Source organism: Ambystoma mexicanum, chromosome 12, assembly GCF_040938575.1.
Source record: "Ambystoma mexicanum isolate Mex_15411 chromosome 12, UKY_AmexF1_1, whole genome shotgun sequence".
In the NCBI taxonomy this organism is placed as follows: domain Eukaryota; kingdom Metazoa; phylum Chordata; class Amphibia; order Caudata; family Ambystomatidae; genus Ambystoma; species Ambystoma mexicanum.
In genome coordinates this window covers 521,721,200-521,748,538 of record NC_090936.1, presented here as the reverse complement: position 1 = coordinate 521,748,538, position 27,339 = coordinate 521,721,200, and the positions used below count along the sequence as shown (strand labels likewise).

At 45.9% G+C, this 27,339-nt stretch overlaps 1 protein-coding gene across 1 annotated transcript in view; it reads right to left on the bottom strand.

The window, feature by feature from the left end:
• Positions 1 to 26,943, bottom strand: part of KDM7A (lysine demethylase 7A) — a 529,021-nt gene extending 502,078 nt beyond the window's left edge. Inside the window, exon 1 of the mRNA XM_069628822.1 lies at positions 26,791 to 26,943. Coding sequence (XP_069484923.1) covers positions 26,791 to 26,894 — 104 coding nt within the window. The 5' untranslated portion in view covers positions 26,895 to 26,943. The remainder of the gene's footprint in view (positions 1 to 26,790) is intronic.
• Positions 26,944 to 27,339: the final 396 nt, after the last annotated feature.

The window sequence follows — 27,339 nt, the reverse complement described above, 5'->3', positions numbered from 1 at the left end:
TACTAGACTTTTCTTCCTCCTATCCCCACCTGCTAATGATGCAAAATGCAGTCCTATGCCCCCATCCAAAATATGTAACTGTCAGTCCCATTGATACAAGCAGACTGCCATAGTAGTCAATCAGCCACAAGAGATCTCCGGTTAGGTCTACGTCTTTAGTATGTGTGCCCTCATATCTTGCAGACCTAAAACATTCTACTCAGGATGTGGGATGCTGGGTTGCAGCTGCACAAGCAGCATACCTGCAGTGAATGTAAAAAAGCAAAAGTGCTATGGGCTGAAATTGGATGAAACCGAGAAATACACTGCCTTGGTTTTCTTTTCAGATATACAACCAATGATAGAAATTGACAAACTTTACTCTGGGAACCCTCTCCCGCTACCCACCCCAAATTTGTGCAGGAATGAGTGGGTTCAGAGCGATGGGCTGAGGGGCAGAGCCACAGGTCGAGCAGCATCAGATCACCTTAAGGGGGGCATCTGCAGGAGGGACTGAGACGCAATCACAACAAGGCCATGGAGGGCTGTCTGATGCAGGCATCTCAGGTCAGGTCCTTGACTGGTTCGAAGCTTTTCTGACTGATCGGACCCAGTGAGTGTCTCTGCCACCCTTTTGCTCCCTTCCGGGACTGCTTTCCTGTGGTGTCCCTCAGGGATCCGCACTCTCCCCTATCCTTTTTAACTTGTACATTCGCCCTCTCTTACTTCTACTGGCACATGGGTTCAGATACTACTCTTATGCCGATGATATGCAGATCCTGGTTCAGCTTGACCTCACCAGGGCTGATACTGCGTCCCAGCTACGAAGCTGCCTGGAAGATCTTGGCACCTGGATGGTGAAAAATTCACTGAAGATCAATGATTCTAAAACTGAGGTTCTGGTGGTGGGCACCTCTAGCCGCCATTCTTTTGGGAGCTCTGAGTTCTGGCCTACTTCACTAGGCGCGTGCCCTACACCAGCGATCTCACTTAAAATTCTGGGTGTTCTGTTTTCATCTTCTCTCTCCCCATGGCACCCCAGGTGGCATCTGTCTGTAAATCTGGGCACTTCACACTACGGATTTTACGTAAGGTGCTCCACTTCATTCCAGCCAAACATCGGGCTCCTGTGGTGGCTGCCCTGGTTCTGAGCACCACATATTACTGTAACTCTTTACCTGGGTCAGCCAAGCTACCTCACTAAGCGCCTTCAACTGCTTCAAAACTGTGCAGCTCGGACGGCGATTCACCCTCCTCCCTGTGCTCACATGTCTCCGCAGCTCAAGCAACTCCATTGGCTCCCGATTGAGAAGCGCATCCTTTTTAAATAAATCCTTGTGCCTTATACACCTCGCTTTGTACAATCAAGGCACTGAATACATACAGGAAAAAAATTTCCCATTATGTGCCATTCTGACCTTTGCGCTCTCAGTCGTCTCTACCGATTGCTGTTCCGCGAGTTAGGCTGTCCTAGATTGGCAGTCACGCCTTCTCTTTAATGGCTGCGTTATCCTGGAACAGACTTCCTTTCGATCTCTGCACCAGCGAAAACCATCTGGTCTTCCATCATGACCTTAAGACCCGTTTGTTCTAGTACTTTGCTGCTGCACCTTAATGCCTACCTTAGAGCCAAGATACCTCCGGGTGAATGTTGCGCTTTAGAAATTCTTTTAACATAACATGGTCTCAGATGGTATGGTTTAAATCCAGTCTGCGTGTCAAGAGTTTAATTAATTCAATTCCACTCACTATGTATGTAAACAATTCAATTGTTGAGTAAATCACTTTTTTTCAAAAAAATAAATAAATATTGTCTGAGAAAGGGAGGGGGGGATAAATGGCAATGTGTTTTCTCCTGGTGATTTGCATAAAAGAAAGCAAGCATTTTTAGAACATAGGAGTCCTCACAGAATTTTTATGAATATGTAATATATGTATGATATTGGTTAAAGAATTAAACCTTTCTGAGCAAGTATTGCAAACTGGGCTCTTTGCTCCCTTAATTTGCAAAACACGAACAGTACAAACCACACGCCATATATACTTAATTGGACAGTGCCAGTTTACGCTTGTGAGACTTGGGCTCTTCTGCTTGAGAGGAGAGGGTCCAATTTACCCAAATGCGGAAAAATCACTCGGTCTCCATCACTTATAGCCATTCTTCTAAAGCATGCCTACTTCGCACACACCCACAGTAGAATCGCTTATGCCGCTTAGAAATGAAAGGGGCTTTCTGTATTAGAACGGCAATCCGGCAAGACAAGTTTTGCCAGAGCACAGCTCACTCGTGTTCCTGCACTGAAGTAAATAAGACCATAAAAAGGAAAAAGTGCTGAAACTGAGCCGTATAATCCGCAATCACTAAAACACTAGCATTGTGTACACAAAGTAAAAAAATAAACTTTTTTTTTTTAAAACACATTGGATCGCCACCCAAACTATTGTGGGAAAATATAATCGCACCGAGGATAAGGTGTGAGCGAGTGGGGATAGATTCAGGAGAAATACAGAGCGAGTTCTATGTTCTGCGCAGTCCAAAAGTCACTAACACACACAGGTGTCAGGCGCAATCACCCAAGCATGAAGAGTGTGCACCCGGCACTGCTCTCTGCCTCCATGGGCAACTGCACCTATCAGGGCGTGCCAGTCGGCAAGCATGCAAACCTCAGAGGTGTGTGCATTATAAATCACAGTGACAAATATACACTGTTAGAGACGTGGTATAAGTGCATGATTGGGACCTCGGACCTACTCCTATGCCTAATTCGTGCGCACTCCAAGCTGCAACTCACCGCCAGACCTCGTTTCCAGTCTTCACCTTGTTTTCTTTCCAAAACTCACCCACCGCTCTTACTCCTCAAATCAATACCGCACTTTAATATGGACAAGAAACATAAAACCCACCCGCAAGTAATCTGGATCGCACCCACGACAGCCCTGGCTAGGACACCCATCTGACTGGGACAAGAAATGCGTGCAAAGACGAGCAAATAATGCTCTTCCTCGCCTTTCCACAGTCACATGACTGGCTCCATCAAATGTCGACAGCATACACGTCAGCATTCCAGATAACCCGCTAAAGAAATGATAATGGGCCCAGAGCACAGCTGAAAACCTCTGAGACTGGACAGAGACCACATCACACCAGCGCTCAATGGCTACAAGTCATGGAAAGAATACATTTTGAGACCCTGTGCCTCACCTACTTTGCTCTACAGGGCAGTTGAGCCAACTCCTGCAAGGGAAATATCTCATGCTGCCAAGAGACCACCCCCCCCCCCCGCCCAATCCCTTGCCCCGAAATCCAGCAATGACGTACTGCTAAGAAAGTAAGGGAGGATTGTCAGTCTCCAAAATCACAGCCAAAATCTAGAACTCTGGTCCAAGGGAGTTCACACAATCTAGGATCACCTTACCTTCCAGAAAAAGTCAAAACATAACCAATCAAGGCACAGCCAGTAAAATTCTGCCGTCACCGATTCCCTGGCCCCTTCTCTCCAAGACCCCATCCATCCACTTTAACAAAAAAAAAAAATATTAAAAATAAAACTATTTAGGCCACCTGTTTCGTCCAATGTAAGGGACAGGATCCTTCCAGTCCCGTCATGGACCACTAATCAATATGACCACCGCTAGAAAACAGCTTAGTGTTCTGGGCACCAGGATGACATCCAGATCGCCTGCTCAGCCGATACCATGCTTCCCCACCCCTTCTCCAGTATTCTGATTTAACTGACCAACCACAGTTCCTAGTGTTCGATCTCATAGGCCTGTAGGACGCCAGTAAATGGCAGAATATTTTTCCCAGGCAGACAAATCTGGCACTGTGCAGCAGCCACTTGCAGTCAAAAACAGTGTACTTAATTTCTGAGTGTGGTAGATTATCTAGGGCTTCTCTAGACTACACTTGGTGACGACTTTGGTTGCAGGGCTCCACTCTGCAAGCCATTTCCCCTCACAACAAAACACTGAAATGGTTTAGCTTCCATCTGTAAAATAACAAAGAAGAACTACTCACTTGAGTAACTGTGTGTTCAGATTTGTAATGGTAACGTAGCACAACGTCAAATTACGTGATTCCGAGCAGGGATTTGTGCACAATCCTTAGTTTCCGCCCACACCTCAATGTGATATATGATAGGATATATGGCATTTGTAACGCGCCTATACACAAGTGTTTCAAGGGGCGACAAGGGAGGTGGGGGGACAAGGGGAGACAACGATCCTACTAGGCCAGGTGTCACTCAGATCGCGCAAGTGCAAGGGTAGAGGGGAAGGGAAAAGGGGAAAGGGAGAGGGGAAAGTGCAGTACAGGGTTAGTAGAATACAATATAAATAATAGGGCCAGCTGGTGGCAAGTGCAAGGTAAGTGCCGGGAGGAGGGGCTGTAGGATACAGAGACAGTCCCGTAGTGCAGGGAGGCAGTGCAGGGAAGAGTGGCTGGGCCAAGGACCGAGATCGGCGAGTGGCCCAGTTGCAGATTCAGTGCAGGTTCAGTGATTTTAGCAGGGGAGAGAGGGAGAGAAATTGGAGGCAAAGAGGAAGGTTTTGAGGTGCTTCCAGAACCGGAGATGGTTCTCCTCAAGTTTCAGGGAGGCAGGAAGGCTGTTCCAGAGGGAGGCCCCTGCTGCGGAGAGAGATCTACCCCCAACTCGTTGCTTGGAGAAGCGGCTGACCCTGAGGGAGTTGGAGGTCGATGAGCAAAGAGCTCGAGAAGGAAGATATTTAGGAAGAGAGAGTTGAAGGTATTTTGGCCCAAGTCCCCAGAAGGCCTTGCGGACAATGCAGAGGGTTTTGAACTTAATCCTCGCAGCCACTGGGAGCCAGTGTAGTGATTTCAGTCCTAGAGAGATACGGTCCCTGGGCTTGAGGCCAAGGACAAGTCTTGCAGTCCTGTTCTGGATGAGTTGCAAAGGGCGGAGAGTAGAGGCAGGCAGAGTTAGATAGAGGCTGTTACAGTAGTCCAGCTTCGAGAGAACCAGGGCCCTAGAGACAGTGAGCTTCTGGGGGAAGGAGAGGAAAGGAAGGATACCTCTAAGGAGGTGTAGCTGGTAGTGCGACTTCTTAGAGACGTCAGATATGTGAGGAGAGAAAGAGTGTGGAGTTGAAGATGACCCCAAGGTTTTTTGCCTTGCAGGTAGGAGCAGGAAGAGGGCCAAGTGAGGCCGGCCAGAGAGCTGCAGGGAAGGAGGGAGTGGGTGTGCCAATGAGTAGATTCTCAGTTACTGACATTAAGGCAGAGGTCGTTGGCGGCACACCATTCCTGGATAGCAGAAAGACAGTCAGAGATGAGGGAAGGGGAAGAGGAGGTCGAGGGTAGCCTGAAATGAGCTGGGTATCATCCGTGTAGCACTGAAAGTTGGGACAGAGAGCGGCGATGCGGCGGGCAAGAAGTGCCAGATATTGGTTGAACAGCCAGGGGGAGAGGTTAGATCCCTGGGGGGACACCACAGGTAGAGAAAAAGATGTCACAGAGGAAGGACCCCAGTTGGACCTGGGAGGGTCAATTGGAGAGGAAGGAGGTCAGTCATGCCAGAGCCTGACCAGTGATACCCAGGTTATCACAGAGACGGTTGAGCAGGATGGTGTGGTTGACAGTGTCAAAGGCAGAAGAGAGATCAAGCAAAATGAGATCACAACGGGTGTTGGAGTTAAGGTTTGAGAGCAGGTCCTCACGGATTTTCGGAGAGCAGTTTCCGTGCTTCTGGCAGCTCTGAAGCCAGACTGATGATCATGAAGACTACCAACAGATTCAGCATGGAGATTAAGCTGGGAGATGGCCAGTTTCTCCAGGAGCTTGCCCAGGAAGGGAGTGATAGAGATGGGCGATAGTAAGCTTGGCAGGAGGGGTCGGAAGAGGGTTTCTTAAGAAGGGGGTGCACAAGGGAGTGCTTGAGGGGGGATGGGAAGACTCCAGAGGTCAGCCAGGGCAGGAGCCAAGGAGTCAATGTGTCCCTTGAGTTTTGGAGGAACAGGGGTGGACCTGTTTTGACGAGACTTTCATAGATCGGACTTGTCTCGAAACCTTGTCAGCAGAAAAAAGGGGAAAGGCAAAGAAGGAGGGAGGAGGGGTGGCTGCAGAAGGGCCAGAGGAAGAGCAAGGAATAGAGGGGGGGGGTGATAGGAGGAGAGTGAGGAAAGGATGTCCTGAGTTTTTGAAATGAAGTGAGAGCCGTGCAGAGGGCCTGGGAGGGGACAGGAGAGGTAGAGACTGCAGCAGGGTTGGTCAGCTCCTTGCAGATTTTAAAGAGTTCGGCCGAATTGTTAGATGCGGGCTTGGGTAAGGGCTCTCTTCTTCGTGAGAACGGAGAGCCGGTATTGCCTTTGGAGCAGGCGGCAGGCCAGTTTGTCAGAGGATGAACATGCAGCACGCCATTTCCTCTCTGCCACCCTGCACTTGCATTTTAGGGTGACGAGATGCGACTCATACCAGGAGTTACATTTGGCTTTGGGCTTCAGGCGGATTCTCATGACAGGGCCAAGGATATCAAGAGTATCAGATATAGCAGAGTGGAGAGGGCTGTCAGGGTGGGAGTCAGCTGAAGGGGGAGGAGGGGCGAGAAGGTGGTAGCAAAAGCCTCAACTGACACGCGCTTCATGGGTTGGATGACCGCGAAGGTGGGTGGCAGTGATGAGGGTGGCTTTGCCTGTGGGGTAGGGAAGGTGAGGTGGGAGGATAGGAGAAAGTGATCACTCCAGGAAAGAGGGACAGAGAGGGGAAGGTCAGAAGAGATCAGGGCATCAAGAGTGTGCCCTGTAGAATGAGTCGGCCCAGACAGGAGGGGGGGGAGAAAGAGAGAGAAAGAGAGAGAGAGAGAGAGAGAGAGAGAGAGATCCAGAGGGCTGCGATTTGGTGCCAATCACATCGTGGCGTGTGCGGATTTCCTTGGATTGACGGAAATCCCAGAGACTCCATGCTCTTCCCCGAGGACCCGGAGAAGAGTGTAAAAATCCACAGTCTCCGTGACAAACCCGGAGACTAAGCAGGTATGCCTTTAAGCGCAGACAGAAGACTATTCTTTTTGAATGAATGGGTTATATTCTCTTCTGCTGATTGGGCTGCTTTTCATTCAACTCACTTTGTTTCATGCGAGTTAATCATTGTTCCAGCTTCTATGCCTGAGGGCCTTGTTCGAGCGCTTTAGAAATACAAACAAACACATTTATAGGAGTTAGAGACAAGATTTGTGGTCTAGTGTCAAGACTGGTATAAAATCCGATCTTACAGAAAGCTTGTGATCATGGACAAAATAAAAATGTCTCCGATATCCTGTTATGGGGGCAAGGAGGCAGGTCATGAGGTATGGGTTTGTGGGGGGTTGAGGAGGCAGGATGGCCGGTATACGTTCTTCATTAGAGGGTGAGGAGGAAGATTTGCAATTCTTGGTGGCTCGCCTCAGTCTACGCATGAATTATTTAGAACTAAGCAATGTAATATTGACGTTATTATGCAATGTATTGGGTAAGGAAGTTATCACTCATTAGAAACATAACCGGCTGGGTCAACGTTTCCTGCAAGATAAATAATACATAGATCGTGGCAAAGGTTTTTCTAGATTGGCTATCTTGCCCGCTACCAGGTCTTAGTGCAGCAACTTGCGTTTGTCTAAAACGTTCCCCAATCAGGAGCTTCCTTGGGCCTTTCCTGTCTTTCACGGGTGACTAGTCGATTGTGTCGACATCCATTTCTTTTATTTTACAGAGCGATTTTGCACCATGTGGATGACGTTAATTCCGCACATTTTTATGAGTACAAAGATAACGCATGCAAGGATGGGTGGATCGAGCGGTCTGCACGAGCAGGGCGTTCTCTACCGGCCTACGGTGTGAGCGTCCGACCTTCCCCACGCAGCACACCGAACAGGCCGCCCTCCTCCATTCTGCACGGAAGGTTTTGAGAGGGTGGAGCCAAGCAGGAGCCTCCCCCTTGGTTTGCATATTTCGATGATCTGGCCTTCCTTCTCCGAGCCTGGATCCAGCAGCCCGCGTTGTTTCCATCGCTGGGACCCAGCTGCCGCCCTCCCCGCGGCTGTGTTTGTGTTCAGGCGGAGGTTGTGTGGGGGAGGGAGAAGGATTTAAATGCCCTCGCTCTGTTCAGCTGTCAGTCAAAGGCATTTCCTCGGATGACGCCACCTCCCCCACCGCCTGCTCCTCAGCCTAGCTTATACACAGAACGTAGCAACCGGCGAAGGCCGAAAGGGGAGATAGCAGAGACATGGAATCCACGGACAAAAACACGATTACAGCATAAGGTTTGGTCGAAATATCTGTAAACAATCTCGTTGCCAAAAGCCATGAAATCGCAGCAGCTATAGGCACGTGTTCTTCTCAAACAAAGATAACACGAACATCCATCAGCCGTCTGGGCAAGCGGTCCAGAGCCCTTCAACTTGGCCTGGGATATGTCAGTGTGCACACTATAGCCAAGGTGCAAGGAACTTCAGAGGGACGATTAAATAGCCAATTGCAGGCAAGAGCACAGAATAGGATAGCTCAGGGGCAACGCGTTTGTCTTGAAAGCCATAAAACAGCGCAATACAGATTTGAATCCCAATCCCAAGGTTGAAACCACTCATTGGTATTAAGCACGGTATAAACACCTTTCACCTTACAAATAGATTAGCATTTGGCTCATGTATGCTTGTATGTACTCAGCACTCAGATGCCTTTGGGTTCGGCAAGCTTTATAATTGTCTAAATAAATAAAAACAACAATTTATAATGGCGAATGGAGATCGGGAGACTGATCAAGTGCAGAGTAAGGGTCCTGTCAGCAAAGACCATCAAGGATCCACACCCTAAACCAAAAGTAGACGCAAGGACAGTCCCAGAAGCCAGGTTATGCACACTGGTGTGCATCTGGGAGTACAAGATTGAGGCACTGATCTCCCCTTAAAGGGACAGTAGGTCAACTTCTCCTAGGGGCCAGAATCTAAAACACGGCTAGGACAATTGTGTCCTTCACGATTTAACGATGCCCACTACCACCAAAAGCATCCCTCACTGGCCTAGCTAACCCAATGCTGCCAACACTGTGAAACACCCAAGCATCCAAAACAATACCAGTTACGAATAATCATCAAATACAGAAAATATCACCTGTAAAAACGAAACAGGTGCCTCCAGCATTGTGATTCCAACCTAGCTTTGTAGAAAACATACCAATACTCCACCTTTTAACTTTCCTGCCCCTCATCTCATTCATCTCCCACTGAACACCACCATTATTTCAGCATCATTAGGAAACCATAGTTTATAGAGTGGTCTCAATACCACAGGAGGCATGATTATTATGGCTCTTTATTTTTATTTTGGCACTTTATAGCGCACCAAACCCGGAGGTATCTGGCCGCTTTGCTTAAGATGGTTGGCTACACGTGTTGCTTACAAGTAGTTACATAATATTGATACAGTGGTTATGGATGGCAAGTGCTTAGGTTAGGTAAAGTGACATAGGATCAGGCGGTGGACAGCTCAAAGGCTGCTATGTAGAATCCGATGGTTACATAGACAAGGTGGCAAGTAAGCAGCGCAAGGTTGTATTTGTCAAATCTGGTGTGTAGCCTAGGCAAGGCATGTAGGCAGCAAAATGCTGCAAAGTCAATTCCGTGGGTTACATAAGCAAGGCATAAAGACAGCGCAAAGGCAGCAATGTCCAAAATCAGGTTTGTAGCATAGCATAGGAAGGCATGTAGGCAGCGCAAGGCAGCTCAAGGCTGCACTGACAATTCCCATGGGTTCTATACTACGGCATGTGGGTAATTCAGGCTGTAAGGACCAATCAGGTAGGTAGCATTATGGATAAGGCACATGTGGCATTGCAGGTTGTCAGGTAGAGGCACGAGATAAAGGGGCACACATAGGCCTCACCTCATGTTACGGAAGGTAGCATCCAGAAGTAGATATACGCGGGCAGTACAGGAAGGTGGTGGGTTAGATAGACCAGGGTACGCAGATTATGAGGGCACAGCTCAGTTACGCGTGCACTTACATGAGTGAGGTATCGTCATATAAACCGGTATGTAGTCGCTGGAGGGTGAGGAGATGTTGCCCTGTGATGGGATCGGGAGCGAAGGGAAGGTGGGGACAAGTTAGAGTAAAAACCTGCTAAGCTGCTACTGGTTGGGTAGTGGGATAACTGTATCCCGTTGGGCAGCAGCCGAGAAATGGGCGTGCAGATCGCAAGGGGGGCGAGGCTCGGGCCAGTACACAGTGCAAAGGACCCAGTCCAGTGGGGAGAAGCATCAGGCAGGTGAGGGAGGCTAGATCACAACCCAGCTTACCTTACTGGTGGTGGTGCTCGCAGGCAGATCTAGGTGGACCTGAGTGGATGAGTAGGCTACAGGTAGAAGCAGCGACGGTAGTCTTTATGAGAAGAAGGAAAGAGGGGAGCCTGCCGCCCGGCATGCCCGAGACAGGCAAAGAGCCTTTTATGTGAGCCTTTGCTGTGGATGCTTGCCCAGCCTACCGGCTGTGCAGCTGGGTGTGAAGTAGTGTGATCCCGCCAATCAGGGGTACGCTAGTGCAGGCATATAGGCGGTCTCACCAGAGGGAGAGCTGCAGGCCGCAGCAGCTGCAGACCCGCAGACCCGATGGTAAAGTGGACAAAAGGTGGCAGCTATCTTCGAGGAGCAACTGCTCCGGACTAAGATACCGTTGCTTCTCTGCATTGGCCTCCTCCTGTTGCATGAAGAGTTGGAGGAGGAGGCCAACGCCTCACTCCGGATTATAGTTGGCTGCGTGTGCAGGATTTGAGGGTTTTTGGAAGCACTGTACCTTGTGGGAAAAACAAGGGATTTTGGCCCTTTATTGTACCGATTGGCAAAACTCCAAATGGGCCCAATGAGCATAGCACCCTGGTAAGCTAAAGGGAGGTTGGTGATAGTGCCCCGCCCGCCAGCTTACATACTAAGGGAAATTAAATTAGCTCTTTGGGGGTACTATATCTTAAAGAGTCCTTTCACTGAACTTAAGTTTATGCCCCAAATAAACCATACTGTCTCACATATGATAGAACGAGTGAGTCTCCAGACTGCTGCGTCCGCTCATATGCCAATTCCAAGATCCTGGTTTCACACAGTGTACAGCTCTTTGAGAAAGAAATAGTGCGACAGTGGTGAAGTGAGAGTATGAGTTACTCACACGCTTGGCATAGCTACTATATGTAAATTTCAGAAATAAGATTAGGACTGATGTACCAACAAAATGGTCAGTTCATGCAATAGTAAATGCACAGCACCAGATAATCTCGTTTCCCTACAAGGCAACATTGCATTAGACAGCCAAACAATCCGACTCAAGGAAACTACCCGCTATACCACTAGCTTAAGGAAACAATTCCAACAAGGATTAACCGCCCATATGGTTATCACTCCTCGCTTAAACTCTACTTTAGACCACTGTCACTAGAAGATAAGCAAGCTTGCCACGGACGCGCCCGAGGACATCACTGAACACTAAACATTCTTTCCTCAATTGCTCACTGCTAAGTATTTCAGCATTTGACACTACATATACATCCCATCAATGACCCACAAGGTCTAGCACAATAAATGCAGATTACTGTATACTTTTCCTATTAACACCCCAGCCTGATACAGCTACATTCTTAATCGCGGGACCATGCTTACAACTAAAATGCCAGACGGTATCTTCCCACCCAAAGTCAGTAGAACACATGTCGGCCAAATGGTAACGAGGGCGTGCTTCCAGCCTGCCTCAACACCACAGCTTTTCAACTCCTGCCTACCCCACTAACACTACCTCGATTCTCTTTTTATAGAGCCACGCTCATCAAGGCCAGCATTATTAGATGGGTGCTATATAAGACCACTATTCCATAGCTCTTGAATGTTCGGATCACACCCTTTAAATAAATAACGCCGACAAGATATGCTTGCGACCTGCATGTAAATTATTGTAAGGCCCTGAACTGGAATCACAGCACCTCACACAGAGCTGATAAATACATTGTTACAGTACCAATCTATGAACGCAATTTCCTGTAATCACAACAGCTACTTCTGCACCGTTCCCCAGCACCAGCAATTCACGTTCCTCCAAACAAACACCTTTTCCAGGGCTCTTCGGCAAAACAGCTCACCTGTCTTCAGCACTTCCAGCAGTTTTTCATCACTAGAGAGGAGAAAGCCTAAACACTCAATACTAGTGGCCACAAACAGGATTCTGACAGAGATGCTCTCCTGCCTTGAGACCTGCCAGACAGGTATCTTTTACCATGAAAACATGGTCATGTCTAGCAATGGGCTGACCATCAGGAACAGTATCCCGCTGAACCAGTCATAAACCAGGCCATCTTTCACATTGATATCTATAAGACATCAACTCCCAGTTCAGCAGATGTAAGTGCACAAGTTCCCCCTGGGTAACAGCCCAATCTGGAACCCGAAAGACACGTTCAGCATGGTCTGCTACCTCCCAACATGTAGGGTCATGACCCTGAACTCTCAAAAGAACACACTGACAAATCTAACTACCTGATCTGTGCATAACATTTTAGTTTTATTCACAGACGATAAAATATTATTTATGAACATTTTTATGCTGACATGTCCTTATGTAATGTTAAGTCAAACTGAATCTTCAAACTACCTGGTACCCGTCATCAGAGTTTGGCATGACTCCTTTGGCATTGGTACCTCAATGTGAAGCAGGGCAACCCTGCTATCTTGCTTTGGGGCAGTGCCTCTCACTCCCAACTAAAGGCCAGGTAAGCCAACTTCACAGCAAGACTGCCTAGAACAAATTTCAGTTAATTTAAAGCCTTTTCATTCATCGACCTATCTGCTTGGATACCGCTAGGCCGAGAGTCAAACCATAGCTGTCAGGCAACAGCCAAAACATACCCAGCTGAACAACATAGCCCTCCTCATTCACGGCAACTTGTGCTCAAGAACCGTGCCTGCAATAACATCCCTCCCAACCCCCCAAAATCTTGGCTTCCTGAAGTCAGGTAATAGGTCATTCAGAACAACAACGTATGCATCTATGCCAATCAAGTGCTTGCCAATGAGGTACCAATTCACCACCAGAGTTCGCTGCCAAGCCACTAGCATAAGCGAGCGTCACTGATGGACACTCACCACACTGATGGTGCACAGCATTGTCCGAGTTCCTTGGGAAGAATCACAGCCGTCACTAAGATTGCATGACAGTCTATGGTTTAGCTATCCCCAATTCCTTCAAAGATAATAACCTTCCACCTTCTTATGTGTTCAGGATAAAAACCCAAATACCTGTGTGAATGAAGACAAAGCCCAAATCGTCAAACAGGGCCAGGGTTGAAAAAAATAGCATGCATCATTTACTTTGCATTGATGAGTTTACCGACAGTCTGGGACTAAACAGCTAAATTCCCAGATAACACTGCATGTCTCAGTGTGCTTTCCTTTATGTTTGGCAGGACTTCACATGGTGGAATGCCCATCTGGCCTGTAAGCAAAGTCGAATCAGCAATGATGTGCCCATGCCACGTTAATTCTAAACTCCATATTAAAAATATGCAGCATTTATTTTAAAATAAAGTACATACATGGTCTCAAAAAGTTGTTTGAGGCTCATGCAGTGGTTCACCATGTAACAATGGTCTATTCAATGTAGGGGTGTCACGGTATGGATTTTTGGACGATATGATAACCTTCTTGCCAAGTAACGGTATACCACGGTTATCGCGGTATAGCACACATATTAAAGTAACTTTAAATAATACTTTGACACAGTGTTTTACTTTTCTTAACAGACTTACACCACAAACAACAAGTCTTTTTTGTATATAAATGTGTTTTACTAGAAGTGACAGAAGTGGGCACTTTGTCTTTTTGGACTGTTAATTGGGAACACCAAACTCCCTTCTCCATTTACTGAGAACACTCTGGCCGCACTGAGTGCATAGCGAACACTGACTACATATCACCAGGGAAAAGAAGCCCTGTGCCCATGCTGGACAAATGTCTGAGCGAGAGTATAGGTAGGCCGGAACTTCATCCATTTCTATTGAAGTAGACCCTCCCCCGACCCAAGTCTTTGGGGGCACTGTTAATATTTAAAAGAAAGCTTATAGCATTGTTTAAGTGGTCATTTAGGGTTTCAGCTCCACAACTAGGCTGCTTTTCTTTGTTCGGAAATGCAGAGGACAGGTAACTTCCCTTGATAATCTACACACCACAAAATAAGGCACAGGGTGAGGCTGTGTCACTTCAAATGTATATTTGGTGGCAAAATATAAATCGCTCCAAAAGGTGATCAATAATCACAGACCATTTTTACCCTGCTTTCAGCTAGTGGGTGTGGTGGGGCAGTGATACATTTTGGGATTATTATTCAAATTCATTGATAAAACCAGGGACTTCACCCATTGTAGTATGCATTAGAAAATACATTCTACATTATAATCTGTTACAATTTTGTGATCAGGTATGTGCTTGAAAAGGTACAAACTGCACCATCTGAAACTGTGTGTACCCAAAAAACATATGCAGGCTACTTTTCCAGATGTAGGGAATGGGGCTCCCCAAATAACGTGTTGAATTGGGCAATTGTGCATCTTCAACCAGATCCCAAAGCAAAACAGTTGGTAAATGGATAGTTCTTGGTAATCACTCGATCATCTCAAAAGTGGGGCCAGAGAAAGTGTGAATGCGCACAAACATTTTAAATTTTTAGTGCATGCTCTGTCACCCCCTCAGCCCCTGTGAAAACTGTGACATACTCTATTTACTAAAATTGTTCTGGAGGGACCTTGTGCAATCGCATACTTCTCTTTTGTGATGATCTGCATGCCATAGAAGTAGGCTGTAGGCTTAACAGCACTTCAGAAATTTCTGAGAAATGCAGACGTTTGTCATTTAAAAGGAACACAACATAGCTCATGATCGCTTATAAAGAAGCCTTTTTCAGTACGATTTGATTTATTTGGTATTTATAATGCACCAATACAGCAAATGGTGTTCCATTGGACTTTTCTGATAGGTGTAAACTGATGGCATGCAGGTCTGACCCACCCCCACTCCCCCCATACCGTCATGCACATCAAGCCCACTCCAATGTAGACAAGAATGCTAGTTGGGCGACAGACGCAAAGAACTATTGTTAGGTTTGTCACCTATAGGAACATTCTTTTAACCTATATGCAGCACTTTACTCTGCAATGTTCACGTTCCAAACCTTGGCAACAGTACCGAGACTCACTATACGGCATTTGCCCATACAAAGCAGCCTGCCACCGGACCACCACTCGAAAGACCCTTCAGGATATCATGGCACAAAAATGCAAATTCTGCGGCAGACAATTGCATTTATTGCCGCATTTTCAATTGCCTGCTGGTGATTATTGAGGGGGTTGCACTGCCTCTACTTCTCAGGGTTGTTGGTGTTGGCTGCACTCACAGCAAGGCTTGGGTGGGAGCAGTGGTGGTGTTGATCTTGTGGCTGGCGCTGCCACCGACGTCCAGGGTAGTGGTGTGGCTGGGGCGTGTGACGCTCCTTAGACCCATAGGTGATGGTGTTGGCTTCACTACCAGCAATGCATCCAGTGGTGGTGTTGGTTGTGGGGCTGGTGCTGCCTCTGTAGAACAAGATGGTAGCGTTAGAGCTAGCACAGAGCGCATGGGTGGAAGTGTTGGTGGGAGTGATGTCTGCTGAGAGAATGATTGGTGAGTGTGGTGCTTCCTCTTAAGGTGATGTTGGTTAGGCCAGTGCTACTGCTGAGGGCATGGTTTGTGGCAGTGGCACCGTCATGGAGGGCATGATTGGGGGTGGTGCAGCGTGTAAGGCCCTGGGCGATGGTGTTGGTTGCACTGGGCCCTGGGTGGTGGGGGTTTTGTTGCCAGTGGTGCTGGTGCAGCCATTGGGTCCTGAGTGGTGGTGTTGATGGGTCCAGTTCTGACAGTGAGGGCCAGTGTAAAGTGCTAGAGTGAGGGTGTGTGTGATGGTGGCAGACAACAGGTACGTACGTTCAAAGATGTGAGTGAGTGAACATGCATGCTACACACCGGGAACAAGAGTGTGTACAAGTGTTTGAGAGGATGAGTGTGCGTGCAAAGGTGTGAGAGATTGTGAGTGCAATGGGAGTGTGTGTGCATGCTGAGCCAGTGTGCATGCTGAGCCAGTGCGAGAGTGCTCGCTTTTACAAGTGGACACGATGGAAGAGAAACAAGGGAGTCAAAATAAACACGGGCTAGAAAGCAGATGGGCATTCAGATTTGCAACAGGGAGTACAGTGAAAAGTTGAGAAAGTCGAAGGGGGAAGCAAGATGAATATGGGACAGTTGGGAAATAGATACTGGTGATATGGGAATAGAGACTTTGAGCAGGTAAACAGGGTGAAGTGAGGGCTACGGAAATTGCACAGAGGAAAGAGCCAATAAATTGCTGGTAATGGGATGGGCAGGCCTGGGGAGGGGGAGCTCACATAGGCTGGAGGCAAAAAGGGACAGGGGGCAGCTCAGTAAGGTGTCGTAATTGGCACATGGGGGGTCATATTGGCAAGGGGGGAGGTGAAGGGAAGAATGTGCGAAATAAATGGGAAAGGATAGCTGAAAGAAAGGAAGTGGCAACAAAGGGAATGGACAACACTGACAATCTGGGACCCTGTGTTCATGTGATAGAAAGGAGTAAGCAGGAGACTGTTAGAAAGAGAGAGGGTATGACTATGCAAAAGGATGAGGTGAGGGTGTGTGGTTGTAGGCTAGGCAGCGGCCGCAAGAGAATGTAAGAGATAGTCAGTGTTCATGTAAGGGTGCAAATGTGTGCATGCAATATTGGTGTGAGAGAAGTGCACGTGACGATGGAAGCGGCACACGGCGTCGGAATAGATCCCCTGAGGAAAGGAGGTAGATGGGGGCTCAGATTGGCAACGGGTAGGAACACAGGAAACTGCAGGGTAAAAACGAGAAAGGGTTTTAAAAAGAGGAAGAAAAAAGGAAAGGGTGGCGGATGAAAAGTTAAACGATGGCAGGTAAACAAAAAGGGGCGAAAAGAGGGCAGGTGTAGCAGGCAGAGGAATAAACAAATAGAATTTTCCAGCAATATGATTTACAGGCCTGGGAGGGGCTGCTCACCTTTGACCTGTGTCAGCAGAGGTCTGCTGAAAACAGAGTCAAAGCAGATTCAGATTGAATACTTTCAGTTATTCTCTGAAAGTTGTTGACATTGACGGGTATTTTATTTCCGTAGGCAGCCGTTCATTCGTATTTAGAATGCACTGACAACCTTTACATTGAAGTGTCAGAGTGTGTAATTTAAGAAATATGGCAGGGGTTTTCCCCATAAACTCACACACTCTGACTTGCTTCATTGGTGTAAATAATTTACCAACGTCTTTTTCAAGGTGACCACATACAAGTTTCAAACCATGGGAATTTTAGACTGGATTACCTCCGAAATGTTGTAAAAATACCAAAGGCCTTTGTGTGGCCGCTTAACATTTCAAATAAAAGAATGTGTCCACAGAGCTGCCTTTCAGAGTACATGAAGTAGCACTGAATTTCAAATGAAGCTAGGCAGGCAGATGCTAAACACGGCAAGCATTTGTTAACCCCTCAATCTCCAGAGAGCCTGGAGGGGAATGTTTGATGTGTACATTTTCGCAGCCATTCACATGTTTAGCAGGAGTAGCGGCAAGCAGCTGATTTTGCGATATTATTGCAAATCACAAAATCGCTATAAAATGAAGTCTGACTCGAGAGCTTTTGCACTGAAGTGCTTTTACAAAGTTTGCTGCAGGACAGGAGCTAATGTCTTTTGTGGCGTGTTCAAAAGGCCTGGAACAAATTGAAACTTTTATGATCCTGCTAGCAGGGTGGTTGCTTTGCAAAGGGCCTGGCTGTCTGTCTCTTTCACTAAGCTACGAAAGAAAAACAAAATGGGGAAAAAAAACCTTCGACACATACCGGCTCTGAAAATGACGATTTGGGATCCCGAGTCCCACTCCTTGGACAACCCTTTCCGCATTGCACATCGGAGGCTTTTTACGCAGAACGTGTTTATTTTTGTATGGAAGATAAAAGCACAGTGCTAGAGGGCCCATGCAATGCATATTTCACTGGATCTTTCAATGCATTTTTCACTGGAGCCTCGTGACTGCAGCTTCGACTTTGACACAGGGTGATCTGTCTTGCTAAGTGGGGGTGCTAGCTTACTGGAGGGTGCGAGGCAGCTGCATGCAATCTAAACAAAATAACAAAGTGGTCAGAACTTTCACTGTCTGTGTGGACAGATCTGTTGCCGTTTAAACAAACAAAACTGTGCTTTGATGCTGAACACACGGTAAACCGGTATGGACAAGGTCAAGGTTATTGTGATTAAACGAGGAGATTCATGGTAATTATACCGGTATACCGGTGTACCGTTACACCCCTAATTCAATGAGCCTACAAGGAAGCGCTGTACAAAAAAGCGAGGAAGATAATCGCAGCTTAGTGTCCGACATAGTGTTCTTGCAAGTGCTGGAGGAAGGTAACCAGCCTGCTCGATGGAGGCTACTTTTTCCAGACTCCAGGTGCATTGCACTTCTCGGTTTCGAATTAAATCCTGGCAACCTTTCCAATTTCTCACCACCCCAAGCTCAATGTGAGTAACCACCTGCAGAGTTTCAGCAGCATTCTAAAACTGGTTATACAACTACCACAGGGTAAACATTTTGGGTTGCAGGACACGAAACAGGAAAAAAGTTACATGGCCATCTGGACATCCTGAGCACTCTAAAAAGAGGTCTTTTGTAATCCTTTTTTTCTTGCACCTATTAAAATAGACAAATCATTTTTAGATTAAAGTTGTTCCTCTGCATCTCGGGCAGTACCATCACATCTCCTTCCTGTGACAATGGGGCCAAACCTATCTGTGTGGGCGGGAAAAGGGGGCAGCATCATCTGTTCATCGTTTGTTATATTTTGTTGGGAGTATTTTAGCTGCTCTTTAATGTTCAGAGTATTTGCCTATTTTGGGAGCACACTTTACAGGTACTCTGCCCATCTGCATTTACAATTCAGTTTTCCAAAAAATAAAATAATAAATAAAAATAAAAATCAGGCCTCAAAATTAGCGCAGGAGCAAGATTACGCCTCACACAAGAAAAAAACAATGCACATCAGCTTTGGCAAGGCTACATTGGCTACCAGTCAAAAAGGATTTAGTTCACAATCCTTTATATAGCACAAAGAAGGACACGGAGCAGAATACATAAAGGGAACAAATCTCCACCGACAGATCAAAACGAACACTCCGATCCAGCAAGCAATACTAAAAGCTGAAATTTGGCAGAGCATAGTTCTCTTGCTCAACAAAACATAACTCTCTCCAAGGAAATACAAACGGATCACCACCTACAAATGAGTAAACTACTAAAAACACTGGCTCTTTAACTCACTCACCTAAACAGGAAGCACTACTGAGGAAAAAACCTGACCACGAAAATTAGGAAAGGCACAACAAACCACTGGAAACCAAAATCGAACTCGACTTGCTCAACGAAAGGAAAGCATTATAATATCGCCAACCGCAAAGGAATTCACCTTGAGACAAAGCAACCCCAAGAACACATCGCTCCCTCACCACCAACTCTAAAACTTTTTTTTTATTACTAAATATATCAACTTTTCTACAATCTTTATTACAAACTCACTGCTCAAACCAAATACAACAAACGCATACCCTTAAAACAGCATAAACCAAAAATCAGAGCAAACAGCACCTCCCCCCGCCATCTCACTCAACACAAGTCACTAAATCTCCAGCACAATGCCAGACACACAAACAATCCCATTTAAAACACACACCAAAACACCACCTAACCCAACACAAAGTGACCGTTTTTTCCAAACTAAAACTACCAACAGCACATCAAAAAGCTCTCGCACGAATCATCTCCATCTGACTAACCCTCATTCCCGTTTCAGATTAACCCCCCCCCCTTACACACACACACACACACACACAGTAAATGGCAGTGGTGCACTGTATAAGTTTCAATATCATAATTTGCCACTAGCTTTTGGCTAGTGATAACTGGCTATTTGTAAGAAAGTGTGTGTTGGTCTATGTGGAGACCTAATAAGGCAGAGCACTTCATGCCTGGCTAGTAACTTTCAACAGTGGTCAAGACTATATCTAAATGGAGCTATAGGTGACTAAAGGATCATCAACTCATTTGCATTTCTAAAGAATTAGTTTGTACCACCCATCTGGCTAACATCTAGTGGGCATGTAGCATAAGCATAACGAGCAGGAAAACAAGTGGTGTTCTCAACAATCGACCAGAATATATCAGAGTGAATGCAGCAGAAACGGACCAATTTCTATTCAAGAACTGTGCACCTTACCCACATTATCTAGAGGCCACAGGAAAATATCCTTTCATTGACAATACACGTTCAGCTGAATAGGACACCTATAGGGCAGTCAATTGTTGGGCCCCGGTTCCTTAAGAAACACCATAAAATGGTATACGTGGAACAGGAGAGAAAAAATGTGTGTGTAATATATAAGACCCTCACACTCCTAATGAGCTTCACCTGAAAGTGGGCTTTTGGAGGGGGTGGGGGTCTTACCAGACCTCGCCCTCTTCAGCATAAACTATTTAACCACCAAATCCTGGGCACCATCGGCTGATTGACCCCATCCTTGTGGCTGATCATACCAATTTATTTCTGAGTACTGATGCCATTGAAGAAAGTTCCTGCCAGCTCTACATAGCCTAGTGAACAGATAGTCTGCCTCTTGGGAGGTTCCTTCAGGGGCTTCGGGTTTAACAGTTTATTATTGCCCTCATTGTATGTTGGGGGCTACTTGCCCTTCTGGGCAAGGGAATCCCAAAGATCGACATCAGGAAAACCGCTAATCCAGGGACAAGTTAAGATCCTCCCTTGCGTTAAGTTAATTTGCTCCCCTCAGTCCCTTGTCACCTTCTTTGCAAGAAGGTAACGGTCAGTCACCAACTGTCAAAATCATACCAATCCCCTTAATTCATTAGTCTTGTCATGGCTCTCCCTTGTTACACAATCAAGAGACACTACACCTTTTGAACATTGAGGTGGGGGAGGGTAGGGTCCCTCGCCTAGTGCAGGTATGCCATCCAATGATTGACAACAGTCATGGCAGTCAGAAAAAAAGTTAACGTCCCCCATCACCCCATTCACATTTACTCTTTGGTAAAAACATAAGACACAGAAAAAACCATCTGTGGTTGGACCCAAAATGACAAAGGGTTAGGCTCGGCTTCATAAATCGCAATGGATGGCTTGGGAGCCAAGATTTATAAATATCAATACAGTGCTGCTCATGCATTAGTCCTGTAAAAGGACACGGTGCTGAGCGAACTAGTGCTCTCTATGCTCCATGCACAACAACGCCCATCGCCCATTCAGGTGAGACGGGGGGGGGGGAGACGAGCACATATAGAAATTAAAATTCATTGGATAACCTTAGTCCTACTGATCAGTGTGGCGGGCCTCCTTCAGGTCATACATACATACATGCAATAACGCATTTGGAGATTTAACTATTGGGCATCATTAGAAAGTGCCAAAGGTGGTAGTGCGAGTCCCACTAGAAGGTAAAGTCCACATATTTAGAAGATAGTGCTACGTGGACAAGTATCAGGATCTGACAAATATCCAAAATAACTTCGGGCAAACACAGATAACATATTTACTTCAAAATACTTCTATCATGTTAAAGGACAGCACCATGATCACGTTTAGTGGCACTGTCTTAAAGACTCAGGTCCTCGCGTAAAAACACCCCAAGAGTGCACATCTTCCTCCACTGGGAACCCCACGACCCCCCAGAAAAATACATCTGTGTCACGAATGGCCTCTTACAACTTTACTTGGGAATGGGGCAATGACACACACTGGTATAAGCATACCAGTGAATTAATTTAGGAAGGGGTAGAGCGTTCACCTGCAAGTAGATGTTTAAGTCAATTCAGCTGAACATTTAGTCTGAAGAGACTACACATTAGATCAACTCAGCTCAACACAAGGGAGAGGACACTGGGGTGAAGAGGATGCACAGTGGAATAGAATATATTAAAGCACTGCCGCAGGATGTGCACTCCCCACCATTTAGTGATAACGGACCCACAAGTGAGAAATTGTGTGCATATGTGGTAAACTGGACTTTGTAACTACTACCTGGCTAGTAGATTGCAACTTGATTTTATTTACCTCTGTATTAAAGTAAATTCTGTTCAGCATTTGTAAGGTGTGACCACAATATCACTATTCCAATCATAGTCCTTTTTTCTCTGGTACATTAGACCTATTGTTACTAATTAATTTAAATAAAACCACGTCTTCTAAAATGCACCGATTTGTAAACTGAAAACATTGACTGGTTAATCTGGTGACTTTATAGCATTAAGTAATTTAGTCAACATTATACACAAGGCCATAGGCAGTGCACACTGTCTACAATCAGACATTTAAGTTACCTTAGTACAACTACACATAAGGCGGGTTGCCAATGGAAGATGTACAAGAGCATAAACGTATACCCGAGTCAACAGGAGGGCATGCAGAGAAAGCACACTTGTCTAGATCAGATATGCAGGTGAAATCCTTTTAACATGAATGGCTGAAAAGGAGGCAATGTTGGGTTCTAGATCAAGATTTACAAATGAAATCAGCTAAAGATGGAGGGACGGAGAGGACACATAGGGGTGTAGATCAACATAGTTTAATCAGGTTATCATGGATCGAGGGGTATACACAGTACTCGAGATTAGATGAACATAAAGCAAACTCAGTTCAACAAATATGTATAATTATAAAACATAACATTTAAAAGTCACCCAAGTCGCTATGGTGCCAATTACTGTTAACTCTCCAATGATAAACCTAATTGCACAAACTGCGCAAAAACAAAGTCACATTGCACAGGTGTGGTGACAGACAAATATTGTTCCAAGGAACGTATTCAAGAGATCACTTGAATATTACCACCTTAAGGATAACAGCTAAATCAACCATCAGAATTCAATTTCCTCATCACATTATCTATTCTATGAAGGTGTTTCAGCTTCAGACAGAACCCCTTTTCAAAAACCCTTCCTTTTCCCCCCTTCAGCTCCTCCCCATTATAGCCCAGGGTCTCAAGTAGGGATTTACTGAAATTCAGCTTCAAGTAAGCATTCGGCCGAATTCTGGCTGAAAATGAGATATTCAGCTTTGGCTTGTAATAGCCCAACATAGGTTACAATTCCTGCCCTCCTACTTTCTCATGTTGCCAAAATGAGTCCCTTCGATTTGAGTAACAGCGACAGATGTTACTAAAGAACGTGGCTATATATTTCTTTTTAACCAACACGCACCAGTCTGTGGCACAACATTACAGAGTTAAAAAATAAGGATATTTGTGCAATGAAGACAAGGAGATACATAAGTATCATTTTGAAACATTGGACCAAATGGATGTACAAGTAAAATAAACATGCCAATTAAAGACCTGAAACACAGCACTGTCTCTTCCCTATATGGTCAGCTGAGAACCATCGATGACTCAGCATTATTTGTCTGGTGTATATTACCATGCCCCAAAAACACCAAACATACCCCATCCAAAAAAGAAAGAAAAATACTAAATACTAATGTAAGGAAAATGTTCACATGCCACATCGCCACAGGTAGAAATGTTTGTATTCGGTTGCACTTCAGCATTCAGCAGGGTGCCAAATAATGTAATCACTGTGTTGCAGTGCCTTACCAGAGGCAGAAGATGGGCAGGCTCAAAAGGAACATTTGAAAGTAAAAGAAGACACATCCCAGTCCCCTCTCACAGTGATTGAATAGAAGCCTATTATACTTGTGGGCTGGTGTTAGTTAATTGGGGTGTGCCCAAAAACTGACATATAGGAAGGCACAAAAATACAAACTGTGCTGTTATTAGACAGTTTATTTTCTGATAATGTATCTCTTTCAAGGTTTACACAAACTTCTGTAGACAAAAAAAAATTCAATAAAGATTGTATATACTTATTTTAAAGTGAGTTTTTAGTTTACAAAGTGTTTTTCTTGTCTACATAACAATTTATTTAAAAAGGCAACCATTAGGCCCCTGCCAAATACTTGTCCAACTATTCAGTATTCAGCAGAATACTTAAATCTACGTATAAAGCACCTGACCTGCCTAATGACCCTCCGGTCTATACCAAAGGAACCGGGATGATCTTCCGACTGGAGTGGTTCAGTATTTAGACAAGGAAGAGTAGAATTACGAATAATGAAGATTACTGAAAAGTAAATCAGAGCATTATCGAACAAGGGAAATCAAGCAGTAGTAAGCACAATAAAGAATACAGTGTAGGTAGGTGCAAGTACATTACACAACAAAAACAATTAACATTCTGGAACATAACAAAAAAGGTACAAAGTTGTTAGACCAAAGTTCAGAAACCGGAACCCAGGGAAATGGTTTGCTAGTTAATAGTTCACGTCTAGTTCCAGCAGCACGTGAAGGTTCTCCGAGATACATTTATTACAATCCATAGAGCTAGAAAATGTAACTATAACGTGCAGTATTCTGTTAAAACCAATACCGCAAATGCAGGGCACGCTTTCCAGGAAAAAAATACGCTCAACGCTTTTTCCCGTCCATACAGCCCACAAGTCCGATACGTCGTACTCAGACCAGTCACACAAGCAAACGCGATTCTTCGGATATCGCACATGGGGGTGGGCCGCTGAAGTGCTTATACAATTAGCATATCTGTCCGAACTGGACTGTTACGACCAATCTCTGGGGATGGGGAGGTGACCACATTACAGTTATATGCTAGAATTCAGAGTACATGCACGGCAGAGACAAGGATTGTACACGATGTGCTCACACCCGAAACCTCGCACATGACAATACTAAGTATGTTTCCCCTATCCTGAAAGCAGCGTGTGTACAACTGTTTCATATATGCTGTGCCGGTTGGCGTCCACACTGGCTATGGATAGTTACAGTGGGAATGCGCGTGTACACGTCTCCTGTGGTGGTGGGGAAGAATGTACCCACGCACACTGAATTGTGTGCACGTGCAAAGGGTGTGACCTCAGGCGCAATGTTTGCATTCAGCTAGGCTGAGAGCAGCGCCTACACATGCTGTGCGTTACATACAAGCATGAAGCACCAATGACAAAGCGTGAATGTACTCGGCTCAGTATGCTGTGAATGTGTAAACATGCTGTGCATTGATAAAAGATGCATATAATGATATATGTGGGACTCTGCATGCTACTACACGCGATGTGTATTTTTATCGTTGTTGGCTAACCCTTATGCATTTCATGCACTGTGCTCAGAATTGCATTTATGCATTTCGCGGGCAGCCTATCCCTGCGTTGCAAGCTTTTCAGTGTTTTGCATTCAGTACGAAGGGAGTATCCTAATTTAGGCAGAGGGTATGGGGCGTGTGCTTCAAACACTGGTCAAATACAATGTCAGTGGCAAGTGTTATAATCATGGTCCCAGGGCAAGCCATGCATGTACGTTGGCCCGAATTCGCCTGGTCTGGGTATGAAATTGCTTGCTGCCATTTCGCTCCTGATTGTAACCTACAGGATCCTGGCGCAATTGACACCAATAGCTAGGTTTGACTCCCATGTCACAAACATACACAAGTCTTTCATCCTGCAGTCTCATTGCTGCACATTACTCTCCGCAGAGGATACAGTGGAGTGGTTCACGTGTTTCTTTAATAGCCTAACGATATATCCTTTGTGACAAACTGGGTCTTATTTGGTTTTCCTTGTATTAGCTGTACAGTCAATAGCGATAAAGGTACGGCTTTTGGTCGTCCATGTGTATGCCACATTAGGTGTTGTACAGCATGCACAATGTGTTGTGCACTATAAAGTCATCTCTGAACAGTGACATCTGTATGCAGGGCTCCAACGGTACTCATTGAACTTTTAGAAAACTGTCTTCCTCGCTGTAACTGCATTTTGGAAACGCTCGCACCTACAGTATGGGAGGTCTGCGATTCAGTAAAGTTTAGGGACAGTGCAACTACTGCTACGTTTCATGCACAAGGTTTGGAAAAAGGAAGAGGGAACACACTCAATTGCATGTTTGGCTCCATAAGGACGTATTACATTTGGAGACACCGTTTATAAAGTGTGTGCCTGCTACACGTTACACGACGTGCTCCTTATAAAGTGTGTATTCAATATAGTTTCTACTCGCCTGTCCATGGTACTTTAAACAAGCTGTGTATTCAATGGTGTTGATTATTGCGGTTAATTGTAGCGCAGTTATACTTAAATGTCAGTGATGTGCTCTGTGTATACTGTGGCGCATTCAATGTTGTGTGCAGAGCATTCTGTGGATCGATGCTATACATAGCGTGCCATTCAGCGTAACGAGGAATCTATCGCGTCCTACTGTACATTACTCGTCATTGCCCACTATTTATGTACTGGGTGGTGTTGTTGCTCTGGGACGCTGTTCTACCGGCAGTCCGAATATTCAGTTCCGGGCTTTGTGCCATGCTCACTGTAATGACAGCGTCTGTTTCATAAAGTCTACAGCCAGTATGTGCATTGCTGTACTAACATCCTGTATTGTATATCCGTTGCTATGTATTACACTTAAAGCGCGCCGACGACTTTTTTCCTGTGCACCATGCACCCTACCCTTTAATGTGGGTATGTCTACCACTACCCGTAACCTCCATGCAAAGCGACGCTACTCGCACGTCGCTCCCCAGGTGGTGGAAGGCGGAGGTTATTCCGGGACATTTACTCCGGCCGAGAGCTAGACATCCCCTTGTATCCGCCGTCCCCCTCCTTCAGTCCCAAAGGTGCTCACCCGCCGTGGAACCAGTCCTTGCAAATGTCGCACTCGATCATGAAGCGGCTCACATCATAGGGCTGCCGGCACACGCAGTACACGGGCACCGCCACTCCGGCCATCTTTAAAACCCTCACAACACAGAAGCTCGGCCAGGGACTAGGAGGAGGGGGGGGGGGGTGGGGGCTCACGACACTCACTCATACAGAACCTGCGCATGCGTAAGGCCTGCGGCCCTTGATGGTGCGAGACACTAAGTTTGCGCATGCGTAGACATAGCGCGAGACAACACAGAGCCCAAGCTTCAGGGACATCCACCCAACACGCTGAAGTGAGTGAAGTGGGGGGAGTCACGATGATTCACAGCCCAGACATTCCAAAGTATGTGAGAGGCGCGGAACAGCGCGCGCTACTTCAGCTGACAGGAATCCTCGCGAGACCAAACTTTGTGAACATAACAGGGAAAAGACAACAATCAAGGACATAGAAAAGGGACACTGATAATAGAAACTATGACACATTCACACGGATCGCATCATGAGCAACAGACATTGAGGAAACACATCA